Raw genomic sequence first — 27,344 nt, 5'->3', positions numbered from 1 at the left:
AGTACTGTGAGATTTTAGAAGATAATCATTTTGCTGTTACTTTTATCCCATGTGGAGGCAGTTTTGTTTGTGTGCCCTGCAGTAACCAAAATATTCCAGAATGGGTGGCAAAGGGCTCAGATCTCACTCAACTGGAAAAAAAAATAATAAAAAAAAAATCAGTTTGTGACATAGTAGTAAATACAGGCATGTATTAGAAATCTGTAGGGCTGCACTGGAGCCCAGTTTATAGTTTCATAAACATCAACTCTTGGATCTGGCATCTGATTAAAATGTATGTTTTGGCAGAAAAGTGACACAATCTCTGTTTAACTAATCCTGTTCCAGAGGAAAGAATTCTACTTTTGTAATTTGCCAATCATGTAAATGCCTTTTACAGGAGTCTTCTCAGAAGACTCCCTTCTTCAGGTAGTACATATGAAGATATAGCGATTTCTTGGGGTATTTTTTCAGTGTGAAAACCTAAGCCTGTACCTTCTTGCATGAGAATCCTTTACCGATCTGTAAAGCACAAAACTGTTCCCTTTTCACAAAAATAATTGCCTGGAAACGGTAAAGGGATTTTTCAGGAGGAAATAAATAATGACTGTGGTATTTGAGCAGAACATAAAATGAGTATCAGTGCCCCATGACAAGTGCAGCCATAGGTTTATTGAAAACTCTGAGAAGAAAATTGTCCGAATGATTCCTCTCTGGACATCCAGAATCCTTCATGGCTTCAGACAGAATGGATTGACTGATTGACTCGGTCAGTGCTCACTCCAAAGTAAGAGTGCCACCTACTGAACCTGCTCGCTCCTTCCCACAGAAGGGTGAGTTTGCTGTAGAGATTTCCCTTTGGAGTACTAATCCATCCACACCCACCCCTGTAATTTATGAGGTTTAACAAGATCGCAGCCTGGGGTGGAATGGCTGCAGGACTGCACAGTAAGCTGTTTCAGTTTGTTCGCATATGCAGGCTCAAAGGGGCATGAGAGCCAAGCATGTGAAATCATGGTAACTGATGGTGCCTCCGTTTAAATTACATTGTTTGCATTTCTATTTCCTGCCTCAGTCACTGGATTAGATGGAAGAACGTCGAGGAGAGTCTGTTAGGTTGGGTTTAGCTCCAGCCCTGTTTTTAATGCTATTGCTAAACACAAGGTGGTTTTACCCTAACTGCCATTGAGCTTGCAGCTCCTTCCCACCTCCCTGGATCTGTCCCTGTTCGGCAATCACCCTCTGGTCTTTTGAGCTACCTGATCCAGCCTGACCTTTAGTGGGGACTGTTAGTGTTAGGTCAGAGGTTGGACTCGATGATCTTGAGGTCTCTTCCAACCTAGAAATTCTGTGATTCTGTGATTCTGTGAAATTTGACTGGATGCAAGTGCATGCAATACGTTCAGTCAATGATTTACGATGAAAAGGGAGGACTGTTTCCTGGACCATTGTTTTATATTCGGGTCCTCTCCCCTCATCATCTCTCGGCAGGCTGGAATGTGACTTCTCTACAAGCAAATACTTGTGAAGGCAGCTCTGCGCAGCTCTCAGGCTGCTCGGTGCTCGGACAGGCTTGCTGCAACAAAAGCACTTTTTGTGAAAGCTGAATGGGAAACAAGCATTTGTTGATCAAGTTGTACAACTGAGAAATCTACAGGGTTTTCCACAGTTGGAGGTCCAGCCATAGCAAAGAGCGTCTATTAGAGAGAATACAGTAAAAAAAAGCTAATAATCATATGATCAGGGAGCAGAGAGGGGTGAAGGGAGGGGAGGAGGATACCAGATAGATAATGAGCTTCACAATAGGCAAATAGAGTGTGTCATTACAGGAGCTGAGGACCGACCAAATGGTTAACCTGTGGGGTGGAAAGAGCATCCAATGAGTCTCGCATGCCTGAAAGGATAATGGCATTTTTATTATCTCATTCCACGCCCTGATCATCTGTCCATTTGCTCCCTGGAGCTGGCAGCAGTTTGCACTGATTCATACGCTGCAGACATGATCAGCAGATCATACTGCAGGCAGAACTTGTCAAGTCTTTCCAAGTGAGTTGTCTATTTATTTTGATATCTATATGGATTTAGCCATTTTGTGTTGTGTAGCAAGGGCTGGATGGTGTTGATGGGAAAGGGGGACAGAATGGTGTAAAAAGTTGGGAAGTTGGTTGAAGTGGGGAGTAAGCCTTGGATGCAGACTGGGTTCTTTTGCTCCTTTTTTTTTGCTATATTGTGCTATATAGAACATTGTCTAAAGGAATAGTCTTCACATGTATGTATCTTTTTTAAATTGAAATTGCAGACTTTATTCCGTGCTTTATTCAGTGGCAGAGTAATACATTGGAAGGGTTGGTTGCTAATCAGACTTCTGGTAACGGGAAGTTTACAGAAGTTTCATACTTTGTGTGAAAACTTTCACATAACTCAGCTTGCTTAATTCACTGTGTAAATAAAGTCCTCATGGCACATTCAGCTCTGAATGTGGGAGGGAAGCAAGAGAAGAAAATCAATTAGCCTGTGCAAAATTGCTGGAGAAATTATCTGGTTTATTTGGGTCCTGTTTTGTTGTTTTGTTTGTCTGCTTTATATGTTGATGAGTGAGAAACAGGGCAGTACTGTGTTTCTAAAATACTGTGAAGTGATTTATGCCAGGGTTTTGTTTAAAATCTGGGAGAGATTTTCAGAAGAGACTGGGATTTCTGGGTGCTGTTTTTTGGAGTTTCCAACATCAAATCCTGTGCTCTTGTATGAAGGGAGGGAGCTCAGAGATTTCTGAAACTCAACCCCTCCAAGAAGTCCCTTCCAGGAATCTGAAATCCTTCATCATGATTTCAGATATTGGGCAATAAATACTGATTTAACTAAGAGCACGTCAAATAAACTTGTTTTGTATTGGACCGTGGTGGAACACAGCCACAAGCCACGGCTGCCAGCCCTCCCGTATTTCTGTATGAGAATGGAGAGCTGCCCAGGCAGGGAACCAGCTTCACCGCAACTGTTGCGAGGGGAAAGCAAAGGAATGGAAAGGAGAAGCGGCTGAGGTTTAGGCATTTTGGTGCTGGTATAGCTGGTGGAAACCTGGACTCTTTGCACCTAGTGTGGGGAGCTGGCCCAGAGTGGTATGACCCAGGCTGGAGGCTCCGAGACCTTACAGCGAGCTTCAGACCCTACTTGCTGGCTTGCACTCGGGCCAGTTTAGCTAGATTGGACAGGGTCTGGCTGTTTTGTTTACAAAACCAGAAATCTTTGGATATCCTTGCTGAGAGAGGTTCTTCTACACTCTTCCCTCGGATGAGAGAGGGAACCAGCAACGTGCTGGTTTTGTGCCTTGTGCATCTCTGAAGTGTTGGGTGAGTGCTGGGAGGAATGCCCTACTGTGCATCTACATTAGCACCCACAGTTATGCTACGTGAAGTGAAGCCACTGAAGTCAGTGAAATGTCTGGATGTAGACAATTCAATCCTTTTCTCTTGAAATGTGATTACCTACCGTACTCCTGTTTTTCTGTGTCTTGGGAGTTTTGTATCCTGTAGCTGCTTCTAAACAAGGGCAGACACACCTTGACAACCAGATATGGATTTTCTTTTGTCAGGGCTTCCAGTAGCATATCTGGAGAACAGCAAAGCTCTCTTGGGGCAAGGACTTTCAAGAGAAATGAAATGTGTGGCCAAAATTTGGAAACTGATTTATTCCCTTTTAACAAAGACGTCCATGACCTCAGGCCAAAAGCGGGGAAGACACCTTTAGCATTACCCACAAAGGCTTCTTCAAAGCTTTGCTCAGTGAAATACATGATGAAATACTGCCCTTCCCAGGCTGAGGCATAACGTAATCATTCCAAGTGCTCATGCCTTCTCAGGAGATTGCAATGGAAAAGAAAAAGGAGTATTAAAATCCATATAAGTGAACTCTCTGGAGACTTTCCAGGAAAAGGCAGGAAGCTGTTACTGCACTGCTTTGAATGAGGTACAATAAGAATTCTAACTTCTTGCAAATGTCCTCTAATGGCCTCTTTTATATGATAGTTTCAGCTGCAGCATTTAAAGATACTTTCTATGCTCTTGGTGTACTTGTAGAAAATCCTGTAATTGCTAAATAGTTGAATATAATCCTGTTAGCATTCGATATGCTGGAAATTAAAAGCAGAAGCTGTCATCATAGCCAAGAAATCATTCCGGTTGGCCTGAAAATATAAAGGCTGCTAAGTAAATATATAGGGATTGAATTGGCTCACTTTGCTGGACACTCCAATAAGTGTTTACTGTGCAAGTTTCTAAGGAATGCAGAGGTATTCTTTGTCAACAGGTAGAATGTTTTCTTCCAGTAAATTATAACGTTTATTCATACTTCAAGATTGTTTGTTGGAAGTCAGGATGTTGGAAATTCACCATCACAGTATTTTCTGATTGGTTCCTCATATTCTTGTATATCTTTTCTGTTTCTTGGCTGCATGTTCAAGACAGATTATTGACTATATTTTTTTTATTAGAAGAGAAGGGTGGAAGAAGACACCTTACATCTCCACAGACAGCAGAAATGGTGGCAGCATTGTGTCATCTGGTTAATTCTGCTCTGAAAATAAATGTTGTTCATTTTCACTTGAAGCCATCTTTTTCCTTCTTTCTGATCTTCTCTGTTGGACATGCTTTTCATTCCTGTTCCCCAGTGGGCAATAGCCTGAATCCTTAATTTGCAAAAGCCTTTTTAGATTACTGAGGAAAAATAAGATGGGCATAATGTAACTAGACACCAGATATGCTAAGATATTAGCTTGCAACAAGCCTATTTGTGTCCATTTTAAAAGCTAAGAACAGCAGTAAGTGTCTGAAAGTGGCTCATCCCCTTACACTGTCCTGTCTATTTGTGAGCTGTACAGCTTATATCCAAGTTGCACATCAGTGTCTTATGCTTAGGGATGAAGCCCAAAACACTTGGGATGATAGGTGAATGCTTTTGATGCAGATATATTTATCTCTGTGTGGACCGTATTTATGTTGAACACTCTGGTGATAATGTTTCTTGTGTACAGAGCATTCGTGATGTATTAGTTGTCACTGCCAAAGTGCACTACATAGGGTTTGTGTCTGGTTTACAAGGACATGGGCTACTGAGGACTAAATATCCACTTCAAGATTTTTATGCTGGATTTAGGAACTTTACTCATAGTGGGTCAGCAGAAATTTTTGACAAGAGCTGAAACATTTCTGAGAGAAATTATCCTTCTTGGTGGTAGGAACATAATGGCAGAGAAAGGACAGGTCTATAAGGAAACATCTCTGAGATTTCTGAGGTGCTTCTCTTCCTCCAGCACAAGCAAGGCACTGGGGGGGGTGAGGGCACAAAGCTGGATTAATGTGCATGGAGTTTTGGGCACCCACCTGAGTTTAGTCATGATTCTATAAAAGCCAAATTTCTAAGATTAGTTCTCAAAAACCCTGAGCTCAGTTTTCTACTCTGTTTAAGCCAAGACACTGGTGAGAGGTATCAGAGCCAAACTGGTGCTGCTCTCTGGAAATCGAAAAGCCTGAGGTGAGCTCAGAGAACTATTTTTCATGAACAGTAAATTTAGTAAAAACAAGAAAAAATGAGAGTTCTGGGCAGAGCAGAACTGTTTGGGAATTCACCAGATTCTGAGACTAGCTTTGTCTAAATGAAAACATTTTTTTTTTGTTGTTTTTAATTAAGTTTTGGACACTTTTTCTACATAAATTATTGTTTCCTCTTTGCAAAATTTTTTTTTGAAACAAAACATTCTAATCTTTTGTTTCTAAACGGAATTTACATAAATTTAAAAGAAAAAAAAATAAGTAAAAAGAAAACAAAAAGATGAAAGATTTGCCTTCTTCTTTCAGGCTGACTTAAAATAAAGCAATCCTGAGCCATATCACATATTCCATATTACTTCACTTTGACATTTTTATTTATTTATTTATTTATTTATTTATTTATTTCTCCTGCTTCAGCAAAACTAGAAAATTCCTTGTTAGTGCAGATCTTTAATCCAGATAGGTCCTCCACAGCTACCCAGTTGGCATAGGTGTGGCTGTGTGGGATAGGGGGTGGCAGAAATTCATCCGTCTGCTTCATACCCCTGCCTTTCCTTCCCTGCCAAACCTGCAATCCCAGGCCTCCCCCTCCACCCTTTTCCACATTTGGAATAAAACAAGAAGGTCCAGAAGGATCAGGAAGGAATTCTCTGGTGATTATTTCATGACCTCTGTGCTCTTCTATCCAATTTGAGTATCCAATGTAGATACAGTAAAGTAGATACTTGAAATCCATGCATTTAAAAATCCATCCAAGTGAAATAATTCAATCGGTAGTTTGAATAATTGAAATGCTCAGACTTACCTTTGTAACTTTTCACTGGTTTTGATTTTATTTTGTTAAAGAAAACACAGAGAAAGCTTCCTTTGCTGTATTTTAAAGTACTGACAGTTGTTTTGAGCCTTGTAAGCACTGAAGTGTATAAAAAAGTCTCTCTGACCTCAGTTAGGCTGCTTACATGTATAAGCAGCTGCAAAGCCAAGATTGTAATTATATATCTGTATAATGTTAGCCTTTATGCATTCATCCATTCCAATTTCAATTCTATATTTTATAAAATCTATGATCAAATTTTGGAGCCCAAACTAAGCTGATGTCGTCCCTTTTAGTTTAGGACTCAGCCCTTTTATTCTCCTCCTGTGTTTTATTTTTATTAGTTGCTTTCTTTTTGTGCTGATGTGCAGCACATATTGTTAAAGCCACTTATTAGAGCCAGAATTTTACAGCATGGAGACTGTCCTAATAAGGGAAAAAAACTAGCCCTTTATTGGTGAGGTAAGAGAAATCAGGCAGCGGATAATTTTTTTGCTGATTGAGAAGGATAAGGTGCGGTTTGGCAGGTATCGCATTGGTTTGGCATTTGCTGACATGGTTCCTCTTTTCTGCAGTTCAAATCCTTTGCAGAGCAGACAGTCAGGGAGGGCTTCCCCCCTCCCCTCTTCCTTCTCTTTTTCACAAGTGTTCAGCAGTGCCATAAAATCTCCCTGTGACATACAAACTGGATGTGGTAACGAGAAGTTTTTGCAAGCCTAACAGTGCCATATTGTAATCACCTTTTAGGGAACAGCAGGTACACTGAAACACAGGTTTCTGTGGGGGGTTGTTGCATATCTAAAGTATCTAAACAGTTTGTGAAGTTGACAGAAAAAATCACACTTCAGTCCAAGGTATTATGATCCAATTTGTCTATGTTCAAACATCCATCATTGAAGGAAAATATAAATTGCAAGAGTTAGTTGACACTTTAAAGAGCTCAGCTATTTTTCTTTCAAACTGCTTTGAAGGCTTACATTGAATTCCAGGAATGATCTGAAGTCAGTGGAGTTCCTCTGGTTTTAAGCTGAGTTATGATGAGCAAAGTTGCAAACGAGGACCTAAGTTGATATCTAAATTCTTTCCTTCCTTAGTCTCTGTTTGTTTCTTGGTAAATGAAATGTCAAGCCAAGTGTCAGCTCTGCTAAATTTCACTTGGTGCTACACCAGGAGACCACAAGGGATGTAAAGTGACTGCCCTCTTCCTACCCAGTGCCCCTTGGGTGGCTCCTTGACCATAGGAAGAAAAATAGTTTACCTAGTCACTAATTGCCCTGTTTTCTGTCACTCATTTATTTTCTTCAGAGTATTATAAGTTTGATTATGTCCCTTGTGAAGCATTTTTTCCCCTATTTTTTTCCCCAACGTAATAATTTGAGAGTACATATCCTGTTATTGTTGAAGCTAGTTCACTGTAGGCAAAGGATGTGAAAGATAAACTTGGATGATAATAAAGCAGAAAAGAAAAATAAACATGTTAGTAGTAGGGATTGGATGAACAAGATCACCTTAAACAGTATGCACAGATGCACTGTTAGAAGTAGGCTACTCCCAAGAGGTTGTTATGCAACCATTTTTGGGTGTATATATATGTCTGTCTATTTTTTTGTCTGATACCTATTCGTATTCAGACCCTTCTTCCTCAAAGTTGGAATTGCTATTAAGTATCAGGGACTTGGCTGATTTTTTTTGTCATCTTTGTTTTTAATTTCCATCCACTACTTTTTCCTATGCATTGACTAAACAATGCTGAGAACTATTTGGATTCTCATGAGCAACAAGCAACTCCAGCAAAACGTGGCGTGCCGGCCTGTAGGGATTAACTCTATGTAAGCAGTTTTTATTCTGAACTCTGAGTCTTTTACAGATTGCTTTCACTCCACTTTATGCTTCTGTTAAGGAGACCTGGTGCTAGTGTGGGACCTCCATGTAAAAATTACTGTATTACACAACAACAAAGATGCTTCTTGTTCCAGAAAGTTAAAACCTTTTTAAGAAAACATCTCCTAACTGTTCTGCTATGCATTTCAGAAAAAGCGGAAGTCACTCCTGCAGAAGTATTCTATATGCACTTGTTTTCCTTCCCCAGATACTATAAGAAACGTGGAGGTCTGTCCTAGAGGTGTGTCCCTGAGACCAACACACTTGTCACTGCAGGATGTTAGATCTTGGCTTCTATTTGATATGTCATAGCCAAATTGCCTGCAGTTTTTTTTTAACCATAAAAATATATTACATGTTTCTGAACAAGAGATTTTTGGCTTGCCAAATTCCATCTGCAATACGTTCAGCACTGGAGTTGCTTCAGTGTAATTACAGAAGTACCTTCTAGAATCACAAATGTTGGCATGTTGGTGTCTTGGCACCATCCTTACTACGCTTTTTTTTCTTTCTTATTTTTTAATTAGAGGAGTTCATAACTGAGCAGTAGGGTTGTGGTAGGGAAGGATGAGCCTCATAAGATTCAAATCTGTAGGTTTAAGCATCCCCAAACAAAGCAGACCATCACCACATGTTGAAATGGCCATGTCAGACCCTTTGTAGTCTCTGTTCACTTTCATTCAGGTAGTGCCTGGCTTGCCAGGTTGTGGGAGCTGCAGTTGCCTCTCCTATGCCATGTGCTTCCTTTCCCTTTCTTTTTTGTTCTTTCCTTCAAGTACTTTTGCTACTGTGTTACATGATGTTTTGCAAAACATGAATGAAATGCATCCTGAACTTACTGTATGCTCTTGCATATTAATTTCTTCAAAATTAGACTCCCGTTTGTAACTTAGTCTTAAATAATAGCTTCACATATTTTGTGTAACACCTGTATTTCTTCTGTGAAGCAGCAGATTTTTAGGTTTGTGGTTCCCCCCAATGACAAAAATCACTGGGATGGATTTTGGGTGTGTACAATGACATTGTGCATCTTGGCCTTAGTCATCTTCCTCCTCCTGGAACAAGAGTGGTCAGACACACAATATAAGCAGTTGTCTTTTTCAGAATTTGAAAAAGCCCCAAAGCCTAATTAACAGTTGTAACATCTGCTTCAAAAGGTAGCTGAACTTTTCCTTTAGTTAGAAAGATCAAGGCTGAGGAATAACTTTCTTGTAGTTTCTCTGTTACATTTACCATAAAGCAACGTAGTTTAGAAGTTCACTGCAAATGCAACTTTTCCTCAAGACTTGTCAGTATGCTAAAAAGCTCACTTTACACCTTTGCAGCACTATCTTGGTTTGGTACTCCTGCAAGTCCCTATCTGTATGGCCATGACAGCTTTCCACTGACAGCATGTGTGTTAGCAGTAATCTGCAGCCCATCCAGCTGAGGACAAATATTTCTGTTGTGCATAACAGAGAGCTTCATTTTGTCCTTTGTCATTTGGGAATAGCCATGGGGTTAATTCCTTGCTTAATTTCCTGGATTCTTCTCTCTTTCAAGCTCACCTAACACCCTAAGAAGTGATAAGGTGGGAGACAAAGTCCCATTTTGTCCTGTGCTTGTAGCCCATGAATGAGAAGGGTGGATGCTCTGAATATGTGAAGTACTTGTTTCTGTTACATTCTGTGAGCACTGGTTGTTCCCTGTCCTATTCTGCTCCTGAAAATATTACCAACATATTTTCTCACACTGAAAAGGATGTTATGTTCTTTACCAGATTATAGCAAGCAGAGATTTTGCTGTTTAGTGCCTAGCTTTTGATCTTTTCCAGCACTTGCCAAGAGGCATGACAAATTGAGTGCATGCCTGTATCCTGAAAAGAATAGAATAGAATAGTTCAATTGGAAGGGACCTTCAAAGATTATCTAAATCCATCTGTCTGACCACCTCGGAGCTGACCAAAAGTTAAAGCATATTCATGAGGGCATTGCCCAATTGCCTCTTCGACCCTGAGAGGCCTGGGGTGTCAACTACCCCTGCAGGAAGCCTGTCCCAGCATTTGACTCCCTTCCCAGTGAAGCCACTTTCCCAATGCCCGCCTGACCCTCCCCTGGCAGCTCTGTGCTGTTGCTGCATGCCCTGTGCTTGGTCCCGGCGAGCAGAGACCGATGCTTCCCTCTGTGCTTCCCCTCCTCAGGGAGCTGCAGGGAGCAGCAAGGCCTCTCTTCTCCAGGCAGGACAGCCCAGTGTCCTCACAGGACGTGCCTTCCAGCCCTTTCACCCGCTTTTGTGCTCTTCTCTGGATGATTTCAGGTACCTTAGCATCCTGTTGTATTGTGGAACCCAGAACTGCACACAACATTGAAGGCGAAGCCACACCAATGCTAAATACAACTGGAGAGCCACCTCTCTGACCAGCTGGCTGTGCTGTTTTAATGCAGTTTGCCCTCTCTCGGCTGCCAGGGCACCCTCCTGTTGAGCCTGGTGATGACCAGCACCCCCAGGTCCTGTACTGCAGAGCTGCTCCCAGCCACTCATCTCCCCACCTGCACGTGTGTCCAGCATTCCTCCATCCCAGGTGCAGTACCTGGCATTTTTCCATTTTTGGCATATCAGCCTTTAGGCTGATAGTGTTGCAAGGGTAGGCTGTAGGGAGGGTCAGGCTTGGGAGAATTTAAGGCAGGGCTCACAGGTGTGGAGGAAGAAGATGGAGGCACCCATTAAAATGCCATTAGGTGAGAAGTGACACAGTCTGCTTGGAATGTGAGAAGAAATTGGAGAAGGAACTGGAAAAGCTCCTAGGGAGCTGAAATGGAGGAGAAAACCATTTGGGAGTTTTCTCTGTAAAGTAGGGAAGTAGATAGTGGGGCCTGCCCTGGAGCTTCCTAAATTTGTGGTAATTTTGTGGTAGTATTCTGAGAAAACTTTGGGCAAGGGTCCAGAAAAACTGTTGGTGTACACTTATAGCTGTGCTTTAACACTGGCAATCACTCTCTTATTGAGCTGGCAGAAGCACCCGTAAGTACATCCAAGATCACCTCACTGGCAGACAATCATAGTGTCTGAATCAAGTTTTATGCCAGTGTTTGTGTTAGACTGCTTGGTCTTATACTACCTTCTTGGTGTAGGTAACACACATCACGACAGCCTCTGAATCCCCCAAATGGATGAATGGATGATTTTTTCACTGAACACTCCTGTAGTCAGATGGGAACTGAAACACAAGGGAGTTTAAGCATCTCATGCACAAAGTTGTATTGGAGAGAAGGCAAATGAAGCCTTCTAAATCCCACATTGTGTCTTAGCTACTAACATTTTTGCTTCAGTTAAAAGCAAGCTTAACTTATTTTTCCCGTTTGGAGGATTGCTGAACTCCAGATCATTTTGTTACTTCATAGCAGCTAAAATAGATCCTTTTCAGGCAGATGATTACTGTATCCTTATTTATTCAGTAGTCTTTGTCAACTGAGTTGTGGTAAGAGGTTGGCCAGCATTCTTTGAGAGAAGGAATTCAATTTCTCTAATGATTTCCCTAATTGTATTGCCAAATACTTTCTAATTTGCATTGCTATATCCTCATTTGTCAAATGTTACATTTTCATAAAAGTGTATTAAGCATATACCTGCTATCCAGTTATCCAGTGCTTTTTTCTTTCTTCTTTTTTGTTTTGTTTTGTTTTGTTTTGGCCCCTCCCAGTGGCTTTCTGGATTCTTTATTGAAATTCAATGAGAAATTTCATAGAAGGATGAGTTCACAGAATCACAGAATCATCTAGGTTGGAAGAGACCTCCAAGATCACCTAGTCCAACCTCTGACCTAATGCTAACAAGTCCTTCTCTAAACCGTATCACTAAGCTCTACATCTAAATGTCTTTGAAAGACCTCCAGTGTTGGTGACTCAACCTAATATTCAACCTAATCCTAGTTGAATTACATCTTACAGTTGGCTTGGTGTGGATTACTGGGAAATTACTGTGGATTGCTTACTGTGGATTGCTGGGAAAAGGATACTTGGACAAACTATGGCATGTCTGGATCAAATCTAAAGCCAGTTTTCTGGTATCGTTATTCCTAATGATCCATATGTTGTGCGAATGCAATTCTGATATGAGTCCCAGTGGCTTCCTAAAACACTCTTCTATCTCACAGTGCAGGTGAGACAGGAAATGCTTTGTCTTTGAATCAAGAGGTAGTCCTATATGTGTCACTGTTGGTAGGTCTGGCTTGTGTTCCAGTCAGTCCCATCTATCCCGTGGCACTGAAGAAAATACAGTGAGAGCCACTGTGCACAGAAGCCTTCCCATGCAATGCCTTTGAGAGTTTCTGCATGCCTAAAATCTCTAGGCTGTAGAGCAGGTGTTTTCTCACTCATCCACCTCTTGGGAGCCCTATCTCACCAAGCTGGCTCTTCTTGCACCTGTTGAAGCATGGGAAGCAGAAGGGTTTTGCAGTGAACCCAATGGTAGGATGAGGAGCTGCACCCCATTTTCCATATTTCCAGGCACTGAAATGTATGTCAGTTCACAACCTAGTGCTTCAAAGAAGTGCCAGGCTGTGTTGGGGCATGCTGACCCATGTGTGCAGCCTGAGGCTGTTTTGCAGTGACATGGCCGCAAGTTTCCCCTGGGTAAAGTAGCTTTCCACCCTTCCTTTCCCATTTCCCAACAGGCACAACTCCTTAAAAAATGTAAACTACTGATTTGGAAGTACCTGGTAACTGAAGGCGTTACACAGAGGAGGGGCAGGCCATCACTTGCTCAGAGAGAGCTCAGGGGAGGACGCCTCTTTGTTCTGTATGCCAGCGAAAAACGTCCCAGGATAATCAATTCTGCCGGTGGCTTTCACACGCTTTTGGGTGCAGTGATGGAAGTTGGCATGGCACAGCTGTCAGAGGTGGGCCTGGGAGGAAGGAGTCGGCATACCTGCATCAACTGCCTTTGGAAGCTGCTGGTAAAGCTCCTGCTAACTTCTACAGGATTTGGACTGTGCCTGAAGAAGTGCAGCCAAAGCGAGAATCTTATCTGCTGCGTGGTTTAGGCTGAAACAAGTACATTTATCTATGTCCCTGTTTTTCCATTCCATAAACTACCATTATAGTAATAATAATACCTGGCATGCGGAAGCTTGAAGGGGTTGTGAGGTTTAATTAACATTTGTAAAGCACATTGAGATCTTTTGGTGGAAAGAACTTAGTGAGTGCCAAGTGTTCATAAGTGAGGGGAAAATAGCCATCAGTCTGTGTTCACTCCCAGAATGTAATGGTTTATCCCAGAAGTCTTGGCTTAAACATTTTTGTTTATGTTTAATGATGATTTTTTTCAATTATTCTTTCCTTAATGTCAGCTCAGTCTCTAAGAAGCGCATGCTTATTGGTGATGAAAACTTAAATTCTCTTGTCTCCTCACCTTCACAACTGGGCTCTTTCACCTTCACTCACAGTCTGCTCCATCAGCCGTATCACTCTTTCCATGGCAGCCCTTTGCCATCTTCTCCCTTGGCTGTGCACCTTCTCTTAATTTCCTTCTCCTCTTAGGAAACTTGTCTCCTCTTATCTCCACTTTACTCCTTCACCTTTGCTGTCCTGGACTCAGGTGGCATTTCTTTCAGTAATATAATGAAATGCAGATAAAACAAAATGCATGTTGCACGGCCTCAGAACAATGCTTTTTGGACCAGTGCTTTGATTGTGGGGTGCTGTGGCAAGGAAAATCATAATACAAAGTCATGCCATGTTCTCTGTTGAGGGCACAATCCTTGCTATCTGGAAGTAACCCAGTGCCCACAGGTCCAGGCCAGGCTGGTGCCACTCACCTTCTTCTGCATCCAGGGGCCAGTGGCAAAGTAGCATGAAGGTCATTGTCTGTTGGACAGGCTGGGACAAGGACTGAAAGCCAGGGTTTGTGTGAAAAAAGTGAAGCAATGAAGGGGCTTCAGAGGATTGCAGGTTGACAGTGGAAGAGCTGCCAGAGACCTAACAGGACCTGATTGATAACTTGCTCTGAACGTGTAGCTGGCAGTGCCACTCAGGTCCCCCTGCTCATGCAGAGTTCCTCTGCTTGGGGCTGTTTCAGCATAAGGCATTTTGCAATAGCTATTATAGACCAGCTCCGCATGTGGAACTGCTGTTCCAGAATAATAATAAAAAAAATCATATCATAATAGTTGCTGTGATTTGGAAACAGGCTATATATCATGGAAAAAGCCCCTTATATTGGCCCAGTATGTTGTAGTTTCTGTGGGTTAGGTGCATTCTTGTGTCATTGGAAGCCTGCAGACCATGGGCATTTTCAGGACAAATGGGTTATTTTCTTTAGTTTCCTTGTTTTTATCTGTGTGTTTCCTGTGAATAACTCATGCTGTAGCTAATTTGTTAGTGAATATTTGAAATGGAAGATGTTTTTGTTGGAGCTTAGGGATATGGTTTAGTGGGGACTGCTAGTGTTAGGTCAGAGGTTGGACTCGATGATCTTGAGGTCTCTTCCAACCTAGAAAATTCTGTGAAATTCTGTGACTCTAGAGTTCCATCCATGAATTTTATTTTATTTTTTTTTTACCCTTTTTGAAGCACCATGGTGACTTGATTCATATTTCTAGGGTGATTGATCAGCCCTCATGAATTCAGTCAGCTTTCTGCACGCTTTCTCCAATATTTTACACTAAATTGTTTGCTAGTTTCTTATGAGTAAATTCTCCTGGAAAAAGGACTGCATGGAGCAATGTAAGGGGAAACAGGCAGATCTAAGGGAAAGCTAATTGAAAAGATAAAGCCAGAATATTTTAGTGTTTATGAGGGTATAGTTGCAATGGCTGCATGTCAAATTTCCAGCTGTTTAAATTGCGCAGTGCTATTATATGACGTCTGCAAATCATTGTGACGTTAGTATGCTGTTCAAAGTGCCGTACGTGACCTTGCATATCTGTACAGGCCTGTTTTATGGAAGGTTTTTTTTTTTTTTTTTACCTTTCATGAAGGTGAAAGACACATCAGGATTAGTTTTCAGAGAGATGCATGGAATGTATCTGCCCCTAATCCTGTTAGCAAATGACAGGATCTGCACTCATAATTCCTCCGCTGTCTCACTGAAAATGTCTCCTAATCACCTTGGCTGTTGACAGTAGGTTTCTTAAACACCTGAGAAAGAGACAGATGCTTGTCCATGTTAAAAGTGAACAGTCATGAATTTCCCTTGAAACCAAATCTGCACCTGTATAGCATCCATGGGTTATGTGTATGGGGAATTGGTACTAGAAAACTTTGAGACATCTGAGTTTCATTATTTTTTTTTTCCATTCACCATATGTTGTGGCAATGAATGTATTTGTAATGCTGTATCCCCCCTGAAGTGGTTTATTTCAGTTAGTACAAGGCTTTGCAGCCCGTTCTGTTTTGATGCATGTTCTTTTCTTGCATTTCAACTGCCTTCCTGTTTGCAGCATTTATTTCAATATTTAGTCTGCTGCAGTATGTTAAGGCTGTGTTCTCTTCTTGCATATTTTGTGTCAGGAAGAGTGGATGAACAAAAAGATTATTCTGTGATTATTTAAACGATTATCTGGTAAAATTATTTTTCCAGGCTCCCTATGTGCAAATATATGCCTTGTACATTGTTTGTGGAGCACTGAGTTTTCTGCGCTTCTGAAAGTTAGAGCAGATATCTTCGGGGACCTGTCTGGCTCTGAGCAATAGTAATTTAGTTACAATCCCCTGGGAAATATAGAGGAGTTTTAATGCTTCGCAGAGCCCAGGCTAATGTTAACTCCCCTACTTTTGATGGATGTTGATGATTTTGAGCAATAAAAATAGCAGTGTCTGACCATTTGTAGTCATTTCAGATTACACAGCATTTAAGGCAAGGCCAAAGGAGTAACCAAGTGATGTGAAGACCAGATAATTGTGCCTCGCTATCCTACAATGTCCATTCTGCTAGTCATGGTGGAATTTGGCTTTCCAGGCCCTGGCACAGCAGTGGCTGGAGAGCTGTGTGAATGGCCCCATGCTGGATGTTCATGTCAGAGCTGCTCACCCAGTCAGTCCTGGTGCCTGGTCATCTCAGAAGATCAAAGACGTGTTTCTACTCAACTTTTGTGTCTTGTTTTGGCAGGATGAAGGGTGAATGTTGGCAGTTGATTGTGTGTAGGTTGTGCATCATGGTGGAGGGTTAGTGTGTGCACAACTGAGGTTGGATGGGATGTTTCTGAATCCCGTGGTTCTCTGTGTTGACTTTTATAGTGTTTGTCCTTTTATGATATTCAACCTGGAGCTGGTACAGGTTAAAACTAAAGAAGCTTCCTGTGTATGAGACCTATCTCTGTGGTCCTGTACTTCTCTTTAAAATGCAGTGCTCTTAAAATGCAGCTACCCTATTAGTCTTTGTGGAGGGAATGAAATGCAAGCGTTGATTTAAGAGGCTCTCAATTTCCTAGTGTGCTGCATTAAACAAGCCTTCAAAGTAGAAAACCAGGGTGAAAAGTAGAGGAACAGATGAAATTGAAAGGCAAGGGACTGCATTTCCAGGTCAGCGATATGTGTATAACTTACAATCATTCAGTTTCTGCTTTCCTGAAATCGTAGTTTCTTTCCTGTTTGCTAATTTGGAAGGATGCAGCATACTGGTTTGGAATTCAAAAATAACACCAGAAGTGGCTTTTTTTTAATTATTTTTTTTTTTTTTTTAAGTTTAAACTTTGTTTACTTCACAAAACATTATCTGCTGCAGTTACAGGGATAAGCGATAAGCTAGGCCGCTGTGCAGAGAACAATGAAAGTGAATTCTCCTTCCAGCTTTCCTCCTTGCCTTTGTCTTTGTAGTGAGACCTTGTGAAAATATCCCCTTGTTACTGTTGCTACTGGAGCTACACTAGGGTGGAGACAGCCAGTACTCTGAGCACCATCCTCTGTAAACTGGATTTTAACTCACCTAGCCAAGGTGGTGCTTACAGATAGGGCTTTCTGGAAGGCATGCTTCATGCCATTGCTACCCTCAGAATTCAACCATTAGGAAGAAACACTAGAATCCTGTAAAAAGCCTGACACGAGAAATGCAGGAGTTGCTATTGCACCCAAATCCCAAGTCTAAGAAACCCAATGGCTCAATTCAACTAGAAGATACTTACATCAGTCTAACAAATAAGCTGAATCTGTTGCATTTTAACCCCTCTTTATCCTGTAGCTTACCCCATCGAAGTATATCCTTTGTGTGCAGAATTCCTCCCTGTGCTGTATTTCTTTTCCTTGCCTTCTTTTGGAGATCTCTGATAGATATTACAGATGATACCATGAATTTTGAATGGATTCAAATGATTCTTTGAGGAAACACAGAACTTTCTAGTTTGAGCATGACACATTGGAGGCATCAGTTTGTCTAAAGGTGACATAAGAAAATGTTGGTTTCATTCCTCGAACCTCTTACATATTTTCTGGAAAGACCATAATTCCCAATATGTAGGGGATCTTTTTAAAGTTACAAATCTTGATGTCTTTCTTCACTTTTAATTCCTTCTGTCTTGAGTAAACCGCTCAATCACATCAGTTAGGGTTTCTATGCAATGAAATATAAAAGAGGAGGAGTTGGATCTGAACTGTGTATACTTTCAGCAAGCTAGCAATTTTAGGTATAAAAGTGCCTTGAAAGCCTTATTGAGTACTGGGGCCCAAAACCACAAGAAAGAAAATTTATGATTTGGCTTTGTAGCAATTGTGGATTGTATATTCTGGGGTGAGTCCTGTAAGTTCTTTCTTATGCCTCAGCTAGGCAAAATGCTCATTATCCTCAACAGTCAGATGCCTGACATATTACTGGGTAAGGATGTGGCATAAATGATTTTGAATTTTATATGCAATAAAGCACTAGAAACTGGAGGTGGTGGCAGCAAGCAGAAAGCAATTTGCTATAAAGTCGACAAATAGCACACCATCCACAGTGGTATTAACAGCAACTGTGTTTCTCTCTCTCTCTCTCTCTCTCTTTTTTTTTTTTTTTTAATCTGAAAAAGTAAACTTGTTTTGTACACTTCTTTGTGTGTTTGTCATCTACCAGGAGATGGTTTTCTGGGTGAGTTCCACTAAACTTCAAGAAAAACAGTAAAAAAGCAATAGCTATCAGCTAAAAGGAGCTTGGCCAATTACTATTTTCTACTCATCTGCTTATTTATTTATTTACTTATATTTCTTTTCATGTGAAAATTCTGAATTAAAACAGATTAAATACACCGGACTGCTTACTGACTGGTCAATGTCAAATCTATCGTGGATGAAGTATAACTGCAAAGTATTACAGACTTCACATATTGAGAGAATTACTTGCTTTTCCCTGGGACATTTCCAGCAAGCGCTTTTATCTAAATATAATATATGTTGGAGGCAAATTTGACATTGTTTCAGTAGCTGAAGGTTTTTACCCTTCATGTTAGCAGCCCTGCATGCAATTTATGGTGAGGTACTCACAGGCGATTTACCAGAGTTATTTGGATGTGGTTGGAGAATCTGCTTGCATTTCATATTATGAAACAGATCATCAGTTTTCAGCCATGAGGAAAAAAAGAAATAGGCGCGTGCATGAGTCATTCTGCCTTTGTGCAGAACCATGTAGTGATATTATAGACTGGCTCAAAGCTACAAGGCTCAGGTTTTAGTGACTGAATCTGAATCCAAAGCAGCAGTCTTATCACAAACAGAAGGCTGCAAGAAATGAGACGGGGCATTGAAAATCCTGGGCTGCTACTGAACCGGAATGCACATTTTTGTCAGAACCCAGTAGTCTGTGAAGCCAGGATCTGTGCTAAAGGCTTCAATGCCATCTTCAGCAATGAAATAAGTTCCCTGGCTACTTTTGTCATGAATTACTTGGTAAAAAACAAGTATTTTTCTCATCAATATGGAGTCATTTTCACTGGTTGTTTTTGGCTTGCATATCACTTTTTATGCTTTTTTCTTCCATGGGGGTTGCTTTCTAGTTATTTTTTTTTAAGAATCAGACTGTTAAAGGGAGCAGTGCACCTACTCTTTCCTTACCTGTGAGCAAAACTAAGTGTCAAATACATCAAGATGAGAGAAACTGTAAAGAAGAGTATATGGAAATTGGACCTTTCAGAAGACCATTTCTTTCCCATATTTAGCTCTTTTGTCATGCAAACAAAATAACAATCTCACAGTCAGCTCCCTAACCAACATAAATGATCTGAAGATTTTGCACAGATTAAGAAAAATTGTATTTGTTGTTCTGTGTTCTAGGTATTTTAGATCAGGGTTTAAAGTAAGAGAAGGGAGGCTTCTAAAGGTATGATAGGAAATTAAGGATGCCAGATTCAGCAGAAAGAACATCCTTCTCATTACCTACAGAACAGGTGGTTACCCAGCAGAAAATAGTAATAATAATGATAATCCTTTGGAGCTATGAAAAATAAGAAAGGATAATAGAACACCTTAGTATGAAAATGATGTAAATGAGAAGGGACTACACTGAAAGGTGTGCCAATCTGCTTTTCACAAAGAACCATGTGGCTATTTTCTCTGGATAATTTGCCAAGTCAGTAGTATTGGCTGTGTAGTTCTGGAGAATGTGTGGGTGAAAAGAGTAAAATTATTTGTGAGACAGAGATGAATTGTGAACTGAATGAGAAGTCACATACTTTCTGTAAATGGAAGACAGTCCAGTCCAGCAGGAGCCACAGTATCATCTAGTCTGATTTTCCATACGTAACAGAAAATGGAAATTTACCAAGCTGTGCCTGTAATGAGCCCAAGAATTGGTATTTTACTGTAGTATAATGTCCAAAAAGGCATTCATTTTAAGATGGATATTCCATCATTTCTTGTATATTTAATCAACTTCACTGTTAAAAACATATGCTTCATTTCCAGTTTTAATTTGTCTGGGTTTAATTTCCAGCCATTGCTTAATTTTATCCATTTGTCTCTTCTACATTCAATGTGAAAAAATTGTGCATGTCAAATCGAGAAATATGTGAAAAATATGGGTGTTAGTAACAGCGTTCATGCACAGCATTGGACTGAGAACTGTGGTGGCATGTCTGCATGTCTCCATCATAATCCCCTGTTTTCACTCACTACATCTTTTTGAAACATGAGCATTTTGGACTGAAATTCTGCTTGTTCCATCATAAAAATGAATCTTCTTGAGCAGGTCTGAGCAGAATACTGGCAGCTGTCCTTGAATTATGGAGGAATGATTAGAAGAAATAGTTTTCTCCACAGTTCTGCCCCCCCCTCCTTCTCCCCATGCACCACATTTTTAGATGCGACTTGAATGAAATACAGCTGACATTTGACATGCTAAGCTTGACAGAGATGTAATGCTCTGAAAGCATATGCATTTGTTGTATTTTGGAGCTGAAGATTGATCACTTGTTTATTTTCACATTTTGAAGTGTGCCTATCGTAACACAAATTAAGCAAACAATAAAAAAAATAAAAACATGCAATCATAAATAAAACTTGACCAAATATTGATTGTGACTCAACGAGCACTCTCCAGTGGGTTTTATAATGGAGCCCATCCTTTCCCTCTCACCCCACCCATCCTTTTAGGAATAGAATGAGTAAACATATAGGGTTTCTAAGAGTGCAGAAGGCAAACAAATGCAGCTTGTATAGACTGTGTCTGGCAGTGAAATTTGTCATCAAGGACATTTTACTGATGTACTCCCTCTGCCATCAGTTAGGAGATATACAAGTATAAAGATGTCACTTCAGCTTCTTTGGTGTTAGGTAATGAAGGGTGAAGTTCTTAGAAATAGGTCAGTTTGGGCTGGACAACAGAGAAAATTTATCTGTAGTATATGTACAGTGGAACCTATAAAGGCTTCCAAGTAACAAAGGTATGTAGGAAAGAGCTTGCTGAACAGGTACAGTTGCCTCTAACTAAGGGATGTGTTGGCAGCCAGTTCTGTGAATGCAAGGTGTTTTTTGCACATGGAAGAGAGAGGACAGTAGTTTGAGATCCAACTTAAATTATTTTTTATTATTATTTTTTTCACACCATTATGAAAAATGAAAAAGATTCATCAGATTTAGCTTATGACTAATTGAGGGCAGGGTAGTGTTACAATGCCTTAAGTTTTTCTTCTGTCAGTAAACACATTGCTTAGAACAGGGACCAGATCTTCCCCTATCTTTATAAAATGCCTACTATAGCAAGCTTTTGGGCTCGATCAGGAAATTTCAATGCTGTCATAATTCAGACAATAACAATAATGTAGTACTACTGGCAAGGAATTCTAAAACCAAAGTGCTTCAGATAATGTTTGAGCTGAACTGCGGTTTCAAGTGGAAACCAGATGAATATGGATTGTACAAAATGGTTTAAGCCCCGTAATCATCCTAGCTATTACCAAGTTTCTCACTAGGTTATATCTTTATCTAAATTCAGTGCTTGACATAAAATTCAGAGTGTCCGAATCTCTCTGAGCAACATCTGAGGCAGATGGCCTCATTGCATACTCTTCTAATCCAGCAAAATTACTTGCTGCTGTAGGCTGTAGGGTCCCCACATTCAGTTTGAGGGTAATGTTTTGGACTTACTGAAATACTCAGAACATTTGCTGTTGACTTCAACATGTTTGCAATTTTCTTGCCCCCTCAACAGGGCAGAATGTCTGTAGTTATCCTTACCTAACGGTGGGAAATGTTGCACATAGATGTGTTGCTCAGTCTCCTGCACCTGAGTTGTGCTGCATGTGAAGTACAGTAGACTTGGCACTACTGCTTTACCAGACTGGCTTATCAATAATGCCTGCAGGTTACACTGCCTCTTCTCATGTCAGAAACATAGAGGGGTAACAGAAGATGCAGCCAACGCTGCTATTTTTTCTTTTCCATTTAATTGCCATTTAAATCAATTTATCTTTGGTAACAAGGTGTAGTCATCTTCATCTGAATATTTAATAAGAGGTGTCATATATCAGAAGGCTCTTTCAGCCTCTTTGAGATCATACTGTGCTCTCATTGCCTGGGATAGCTGGAACAGCTCACTGTAGAGAGAAGCTTGCCTGCAAAGGCTTTGAACAGTTATGCAGAAGGTGACAAATGGAAGCAAGGTTAGTTTAATTTAGTTGTGGGGTGTGCATGCATGCTGGGCAGCAAGGCTATTCTTCAAAGGTGGAGGAGAAGCACCGCAAGCCAGCATGGATTTCTATTTGTCTGATGCATAGTGCTGAAGTGTCATTTTTGTAGTTTCTTGTTTATTCTTGCTCTAAAGAATGCCAAAAGATGTAGACAGGTGGAAGAAGAACTCCCATATTGATTTTGCATATGATGTGAATTTAGTGAGAGCAATAACAGTTAGGAGAGGGAGCCTCAGTCTTATTTTGATCTAGAATGTATAGTGGAGGGTACATGAATTTGCATGCCTACCTGTGTCTTGTTTTACTTTCTGTGTGAAATTAGCTTGACACCCCAAGCTGCAGAGGAGGAGAATGCTGCTTAGATAATTAAGGAAAAGAGAGCGATGTGCCAGCTGAGTTAGGATGAATGACCTCAGAACATCATCAGAAGAGTGCGTTTTTCATGAGCAGAAATGGCAGTTGTCTAACTTGCACCATCTTTCCTGTGACTGACTTTCTCATGCAAAGTCTGTGGCAGTTAAGGTGACTATGCTTGAATCTCTTCATAAATGCTCATGTTATCACTTTGCTCACAGCATGCTCAGTAGCCTCTTAATTAACATACCCAACCTCAGCCTGCACTTTCAGCTTCTTTTACTGTCAGTCTGTGGTGGCTCCTCAGGTCCACTCTAGCAAAGCTTGCATTTCTGAGGCAAGCAAAACAGCCCAGAGATGTACAGTGTGGGAAGTGGTTTTGACATAATTTTAGAGAAAGTATGATACAGATCTATAAACCTTGCTACTAGTTGTTGATATCACTGTTTCCAGGTTATTGAAGATGCTTCATACATTGATGCTGGTGAACAGAATTGACTGCTTAAGGTCATCCTCATGGGTGGAGTTTATATCTGGCATACTTGCTTGCTGTAGGGAAATACTGTGATATGCCATGAGGCAGCGTATGTACTTAAAAGGATATTCAGAGGGATTGCCAGCTTTCTTAACAGATGATCTATGTGATGTGTCCAAAGACAGGAAATACATATCTGCTTTCATTTGACTTATTTAATGGGTACCATTTGGTGGGAGTTTTTTGCTTAGAATGTCTTTTCTTTCCTTTTTTAGCTTTCTGAGGAACTGGTGGTTTCAAAAAGGCATTTTAAAGAGGCATTTAAAAGCGGTTGTTCTCCTTGCTGTCTAGGAGGGTTCTGTGTGGGAGAAGAGAGTAGGATAAACTACTTCGTCCTGTTGTGGTCTTACTGCAAAGACAGCACCTGAGCTATACACACTGGGAATTGATTCAGCTATGGCCATTATCCAGCTGCCACAAGCTAGGAGCAAAAGTCCTATGCCCTTATATTTGCAGTTCAGAGCTAAAAAGATGATAGGCTTCTTGTAGCCAGAACGTGTTGCTAACGAATGGTCCTTCTGTGGTCACTTTGCCAATGCAGCTTTATTCCAGAATCTCTTTCCTCTGAAAATTAAAGACCTCATTGGTTTATTCTTATATTGTATGTTCGTTCTGTTCTAGACCTTAATGAAATATTGACCCCCCCCTTTAAATTGCTTACAAATGACAGAAAGCATTTTTCCTTGCCTTCCCAGCTTCATCTCTTAATTATTCTCCTCCCTTTCTTCTCTTTCCCACTACTGTGATCCTTCATAGGCATGCTGCTCATGGTTTGCACCTTCTTTAAGAGGAGCTCTTTTGTACAGAGAAGTTACAACCTTTTGAAGTGCAGCATCAAATTAACAAATGAAATCCTCCAGTGTGCTAAGGCCAAGAAAAAATGCACAGAATGAAGATGCTGTTCAAGGGGCAAGTGGCTTGGCCATGCTGAGGTTTTAACTTTCATTTTTAATGTTTAAAGCAAAAATAGATCAATTGAATCTCTGCTGAATTTATACTTCTCTCAGCAAAGGAAAAGTGGTACCAGAACAAGGCAATTGGAAAGGCTTGGACCTAAAGAGTCTGAATCATGACTAAATCAAAATGTTTTCATTTACTTTTAATGTTAAAGTATTCTTTGAATCACAGGCTTTAGCTGTGCTTGTTTTGACTCTGTGCAGAGCTATTTTTTTCTGTATGTGCATTGCTGTACAGCTAGCTTAAACGGATGACTACAAAAGAAAGGGCGATTTTTTAACCATCACTTATCTCAGACCACTGCTGGCAGCAAAGTGAATGAATGCCCTGATTGGGTTTGGCACTTTAGCTTCCTATTTCTCTTCTCTTATACAGAAAGATAACAGGAATGCAGGCCTTTTGCTCTATCTCATGCAGTAATAATGCACCTCAGCAAAGATTTGAATGGGCTGCAGGATTATTAGGATTGTAATGTCTTGCTTTCTTTTTCAAGTAGGATGAAACTAATTGTAATCATCTGTTGGGTTAGATGAACACAATGGGTTCTCAGCTGTAGGCTTTCATCACAGTGGAGATCTTGTATGATTTGGCCTGGCAGGGCTCTGGGATCACAAAAGTTTTGTAGGTGTCAGATGTTTGGCACTCAGAACCAAGCACTGAGAGCCGTCGTCATACTTGTGTTTCCCCACTTTCCAGTCTTTCGGATCTAGAGTGCTGTCAACATTTAAAGCGAGTTATATTTAGAGGGGGCTAATGAAAAGCTGCTTAGCTAAGTCCAATTTCAGTTATGTGGGCTTGAGCAGTAGTCTGGTCAAGCGTTGTTTTGTGCATTCTGGCAGGATCCTAATGCAGTCCAGCAGGATGTCCACTTAGCTACTGAGCTGGGGTTTTATGGTCTTGGTATTTTCTAGGAGCAAACTGACAATGTAGTGTGGCTGCTACCTTCACTACTAGCATTTTGTCATTTTCATTTTTGGAAAAGAAAACAGGACCAAATTTTGAAATGATGCATCTCAACTTGACAGCTTATTTTCTAAACACTGCATGGAGCAGCCACTGCGGTCCTGCTTACTGTGCTGTGGTCAGCTGCTTTTTCTCATTTTCAGTTATACTGTCCTCCATGCGACAGCCTCTTCATTTCTCTCTTCTTAATGCTCTGTGGCAGGCTGTCCTACCAGAGAAATGATGATGATGATGAAGAAGCTGCCAGAGAACGTCGCCGACGGGCTCGACAGGAGAGGCTGCGGCAAAAGGAAGAAGGAGATCTGTCAGGGGATGTAACAGAGAAATCAGAAGTTAATGCTCAGAACAGGTAAATGTTTGATGTGTACTGATGAGTCAGCTGTACTTTTTGTTTGGACGAGGGACGTGCTTTGAAAGGGTCAGCCATGCTACTTCAATTTTAAGCACCAGGTTTGGCCATCTTTGCTTTGAGAAGGCCCTAACGCCGTGAGGAGTGCCACTGGCTGTGTCAACACAGTGGGGTGGGAGCGTCACTGAGGCTAGGTTTGAGGCCATACTCATCACCCATTCGCAGAGTGTCTTCAGGCTGTCTATGGGGTAACACAGTCACAGCTTAGTGACGGAAACCCCTCCAGTGCATCCTGCTGCCCCACAGACCTCCTCATCGTACTTCTTTTGTCTTAACACTAGATGGACAGACAAGAAAGTGTATGGTCCTGCTTATAGGGGCCATGCTCTCACTGGCAAAAAGGCATATGGTAGACACCTAGGCCTTAAGCTGTGACAGAAATATGCCTGTGAGATTCTGTGTGTAAGCACTAAACACCAGCCCTCATCTGGCACTGCAGCTGTAAACAAAAGAAAAGCTGGTGGGGTGAGGCATCACTTCTTACAAGCTGAGAGGGCAGTGCTGGCCTTCCACTCTGTCCATTTTCACCTATTCACATCTATTTTTACATATTCACATATTCATATTTAATGTTTTCAAATAATCCATTTTCTGTTCAGTTTCACATAATCACAAATAACATATCCAGATTTTCAGTAGCCATCACGCAGTTGACAGAAGAGACCAGAAATATGATTTGTGACAGCAAACTAACAGATACTGAGCTCAAGTAGCATTCTATTAAATACAAGGAAAATTTATATAGATAAGTAAATGGCAACATTTCTGATTGCAGGTTAAATCTCTTTCTAGTATAAAGCAAACAAACAAGCAAAAATACAGTGAGAAAGAGGGAGCAAAACTGCATGTAGTAAAATTAAGCATCTGAATTTTAGAGGAGTCAAAAAACCTCCAGAGGCTGAGAGTGAGATCCAGTTCTGATACCTATAGGTGTTGAACAGCATGTCTTAAATTAGGAGCTATGCTCACTCAATTTTCTATCAGATTCATGTGTCTGTGTAGGCAATCACAACCATGCTGCACCCTAAATTGCCAGGTTATCCCCTTATGGACTGTGTTTGCGGATTTTGTAGCCAAACAGGGGTAGCCACCTTCTTGTTGCTAGAGAAGGTCACTGAAGTCAGAAGGTATAACTTACTTGTGTAGCATCTTAAAAATTTGTCTCTGGGCATAAGACAAGGAATTCTCAAGTATGCCCTCAGCCAAGCTGAAGAGGGCCTTAAAACTAGCTGAGGTCTTTCAAGTATTCTGCTGCAAGGTGCAGAGTGGGAGGATGATTTTTTTTCAGAGCTGTTTGTATTTCTGCTGTTCCAAGCATCAGGGCCCAGTCTAGTGCCTACTGAGGTCAGTAAAACTCCTGGGGACTTCAGCGGCTGTTGGAGCTTGCCTGGAAGGGAACCTCTCCAGGCTCTGACATTGTGAAACACTGCATTCCTATACATGTAGAAATGCCAAAATTAATCCCCAGAACCATTTGGCTAAATTTTGAATTATGAAACCTGTTGTGTTTTCAAACCATGGAATGATGTTACAGCAAGCTTTTTTGTTTTTATGTATTTATTTATTTTTAAGAAACAGCTAAGCGTACATTGTTAGAAAGCTTTTTTAATGAGAAGTTGTCACTTTCATGTAGTGTGGCAGAAGATGAAACCAAACGTACAACCACAAGGGGAACAGATGACGAAGCTGCATTGTTGGAGAGACTGGCAAGACGTGAGGAGAGACGCCAAAAACGTCTACAAGAAGCCCTGGAACGTCAAAAGGAATTTGACCCAACGATCACAGATGGGAGCTTGTCAGTGCCCAGCAGGAGAGAAGTAAACAATGTGGAAGAAAATGAGACC

The 27,344-nt window shown here is 40.9% G+C and overlaps 1 protein-coding gene across 1 annotated transcript in view; it reads left to right on the top strand.

Annotated features, from left to right (window-relative positions):
- Positions 1–27,344, top strand: part of CALD1 (caldesmon 1) — a 92,566-nt gene that overhangs the window by 37,991 nt on the left and 27,231 nt on the right. Inside the window, exons 3-4 of the mRNA XM_084303226.1 lie at positions 25,294–25,440; positions 27,134–27,342. Of these exons, the coding sequence (XP_084159352.1) occupies positions 25,294–25,440; positions 27,134–27,342 (356 nt within the window). The remainder of the gene's footprint in view (positions 1–25,293; positions 25,441–27,133; positions 27,343–27,344) is intronic.

The sequence above is a fragment of the Netta rufina genome (assembly GCF_964035555.1).
Source record: "Netta rufina genome assembly, chromosome: 1".
NCBI lineage: Eukaryota > Metazoa > Chordata > Aves > Anseriformes > Anatidae > Netta > Netta rufina.
The sequence above is the reverse complement of the archived record's forward strand: the minus strand, read 5'-3'. Positions and strand labels throughout refer to the sequence as shown.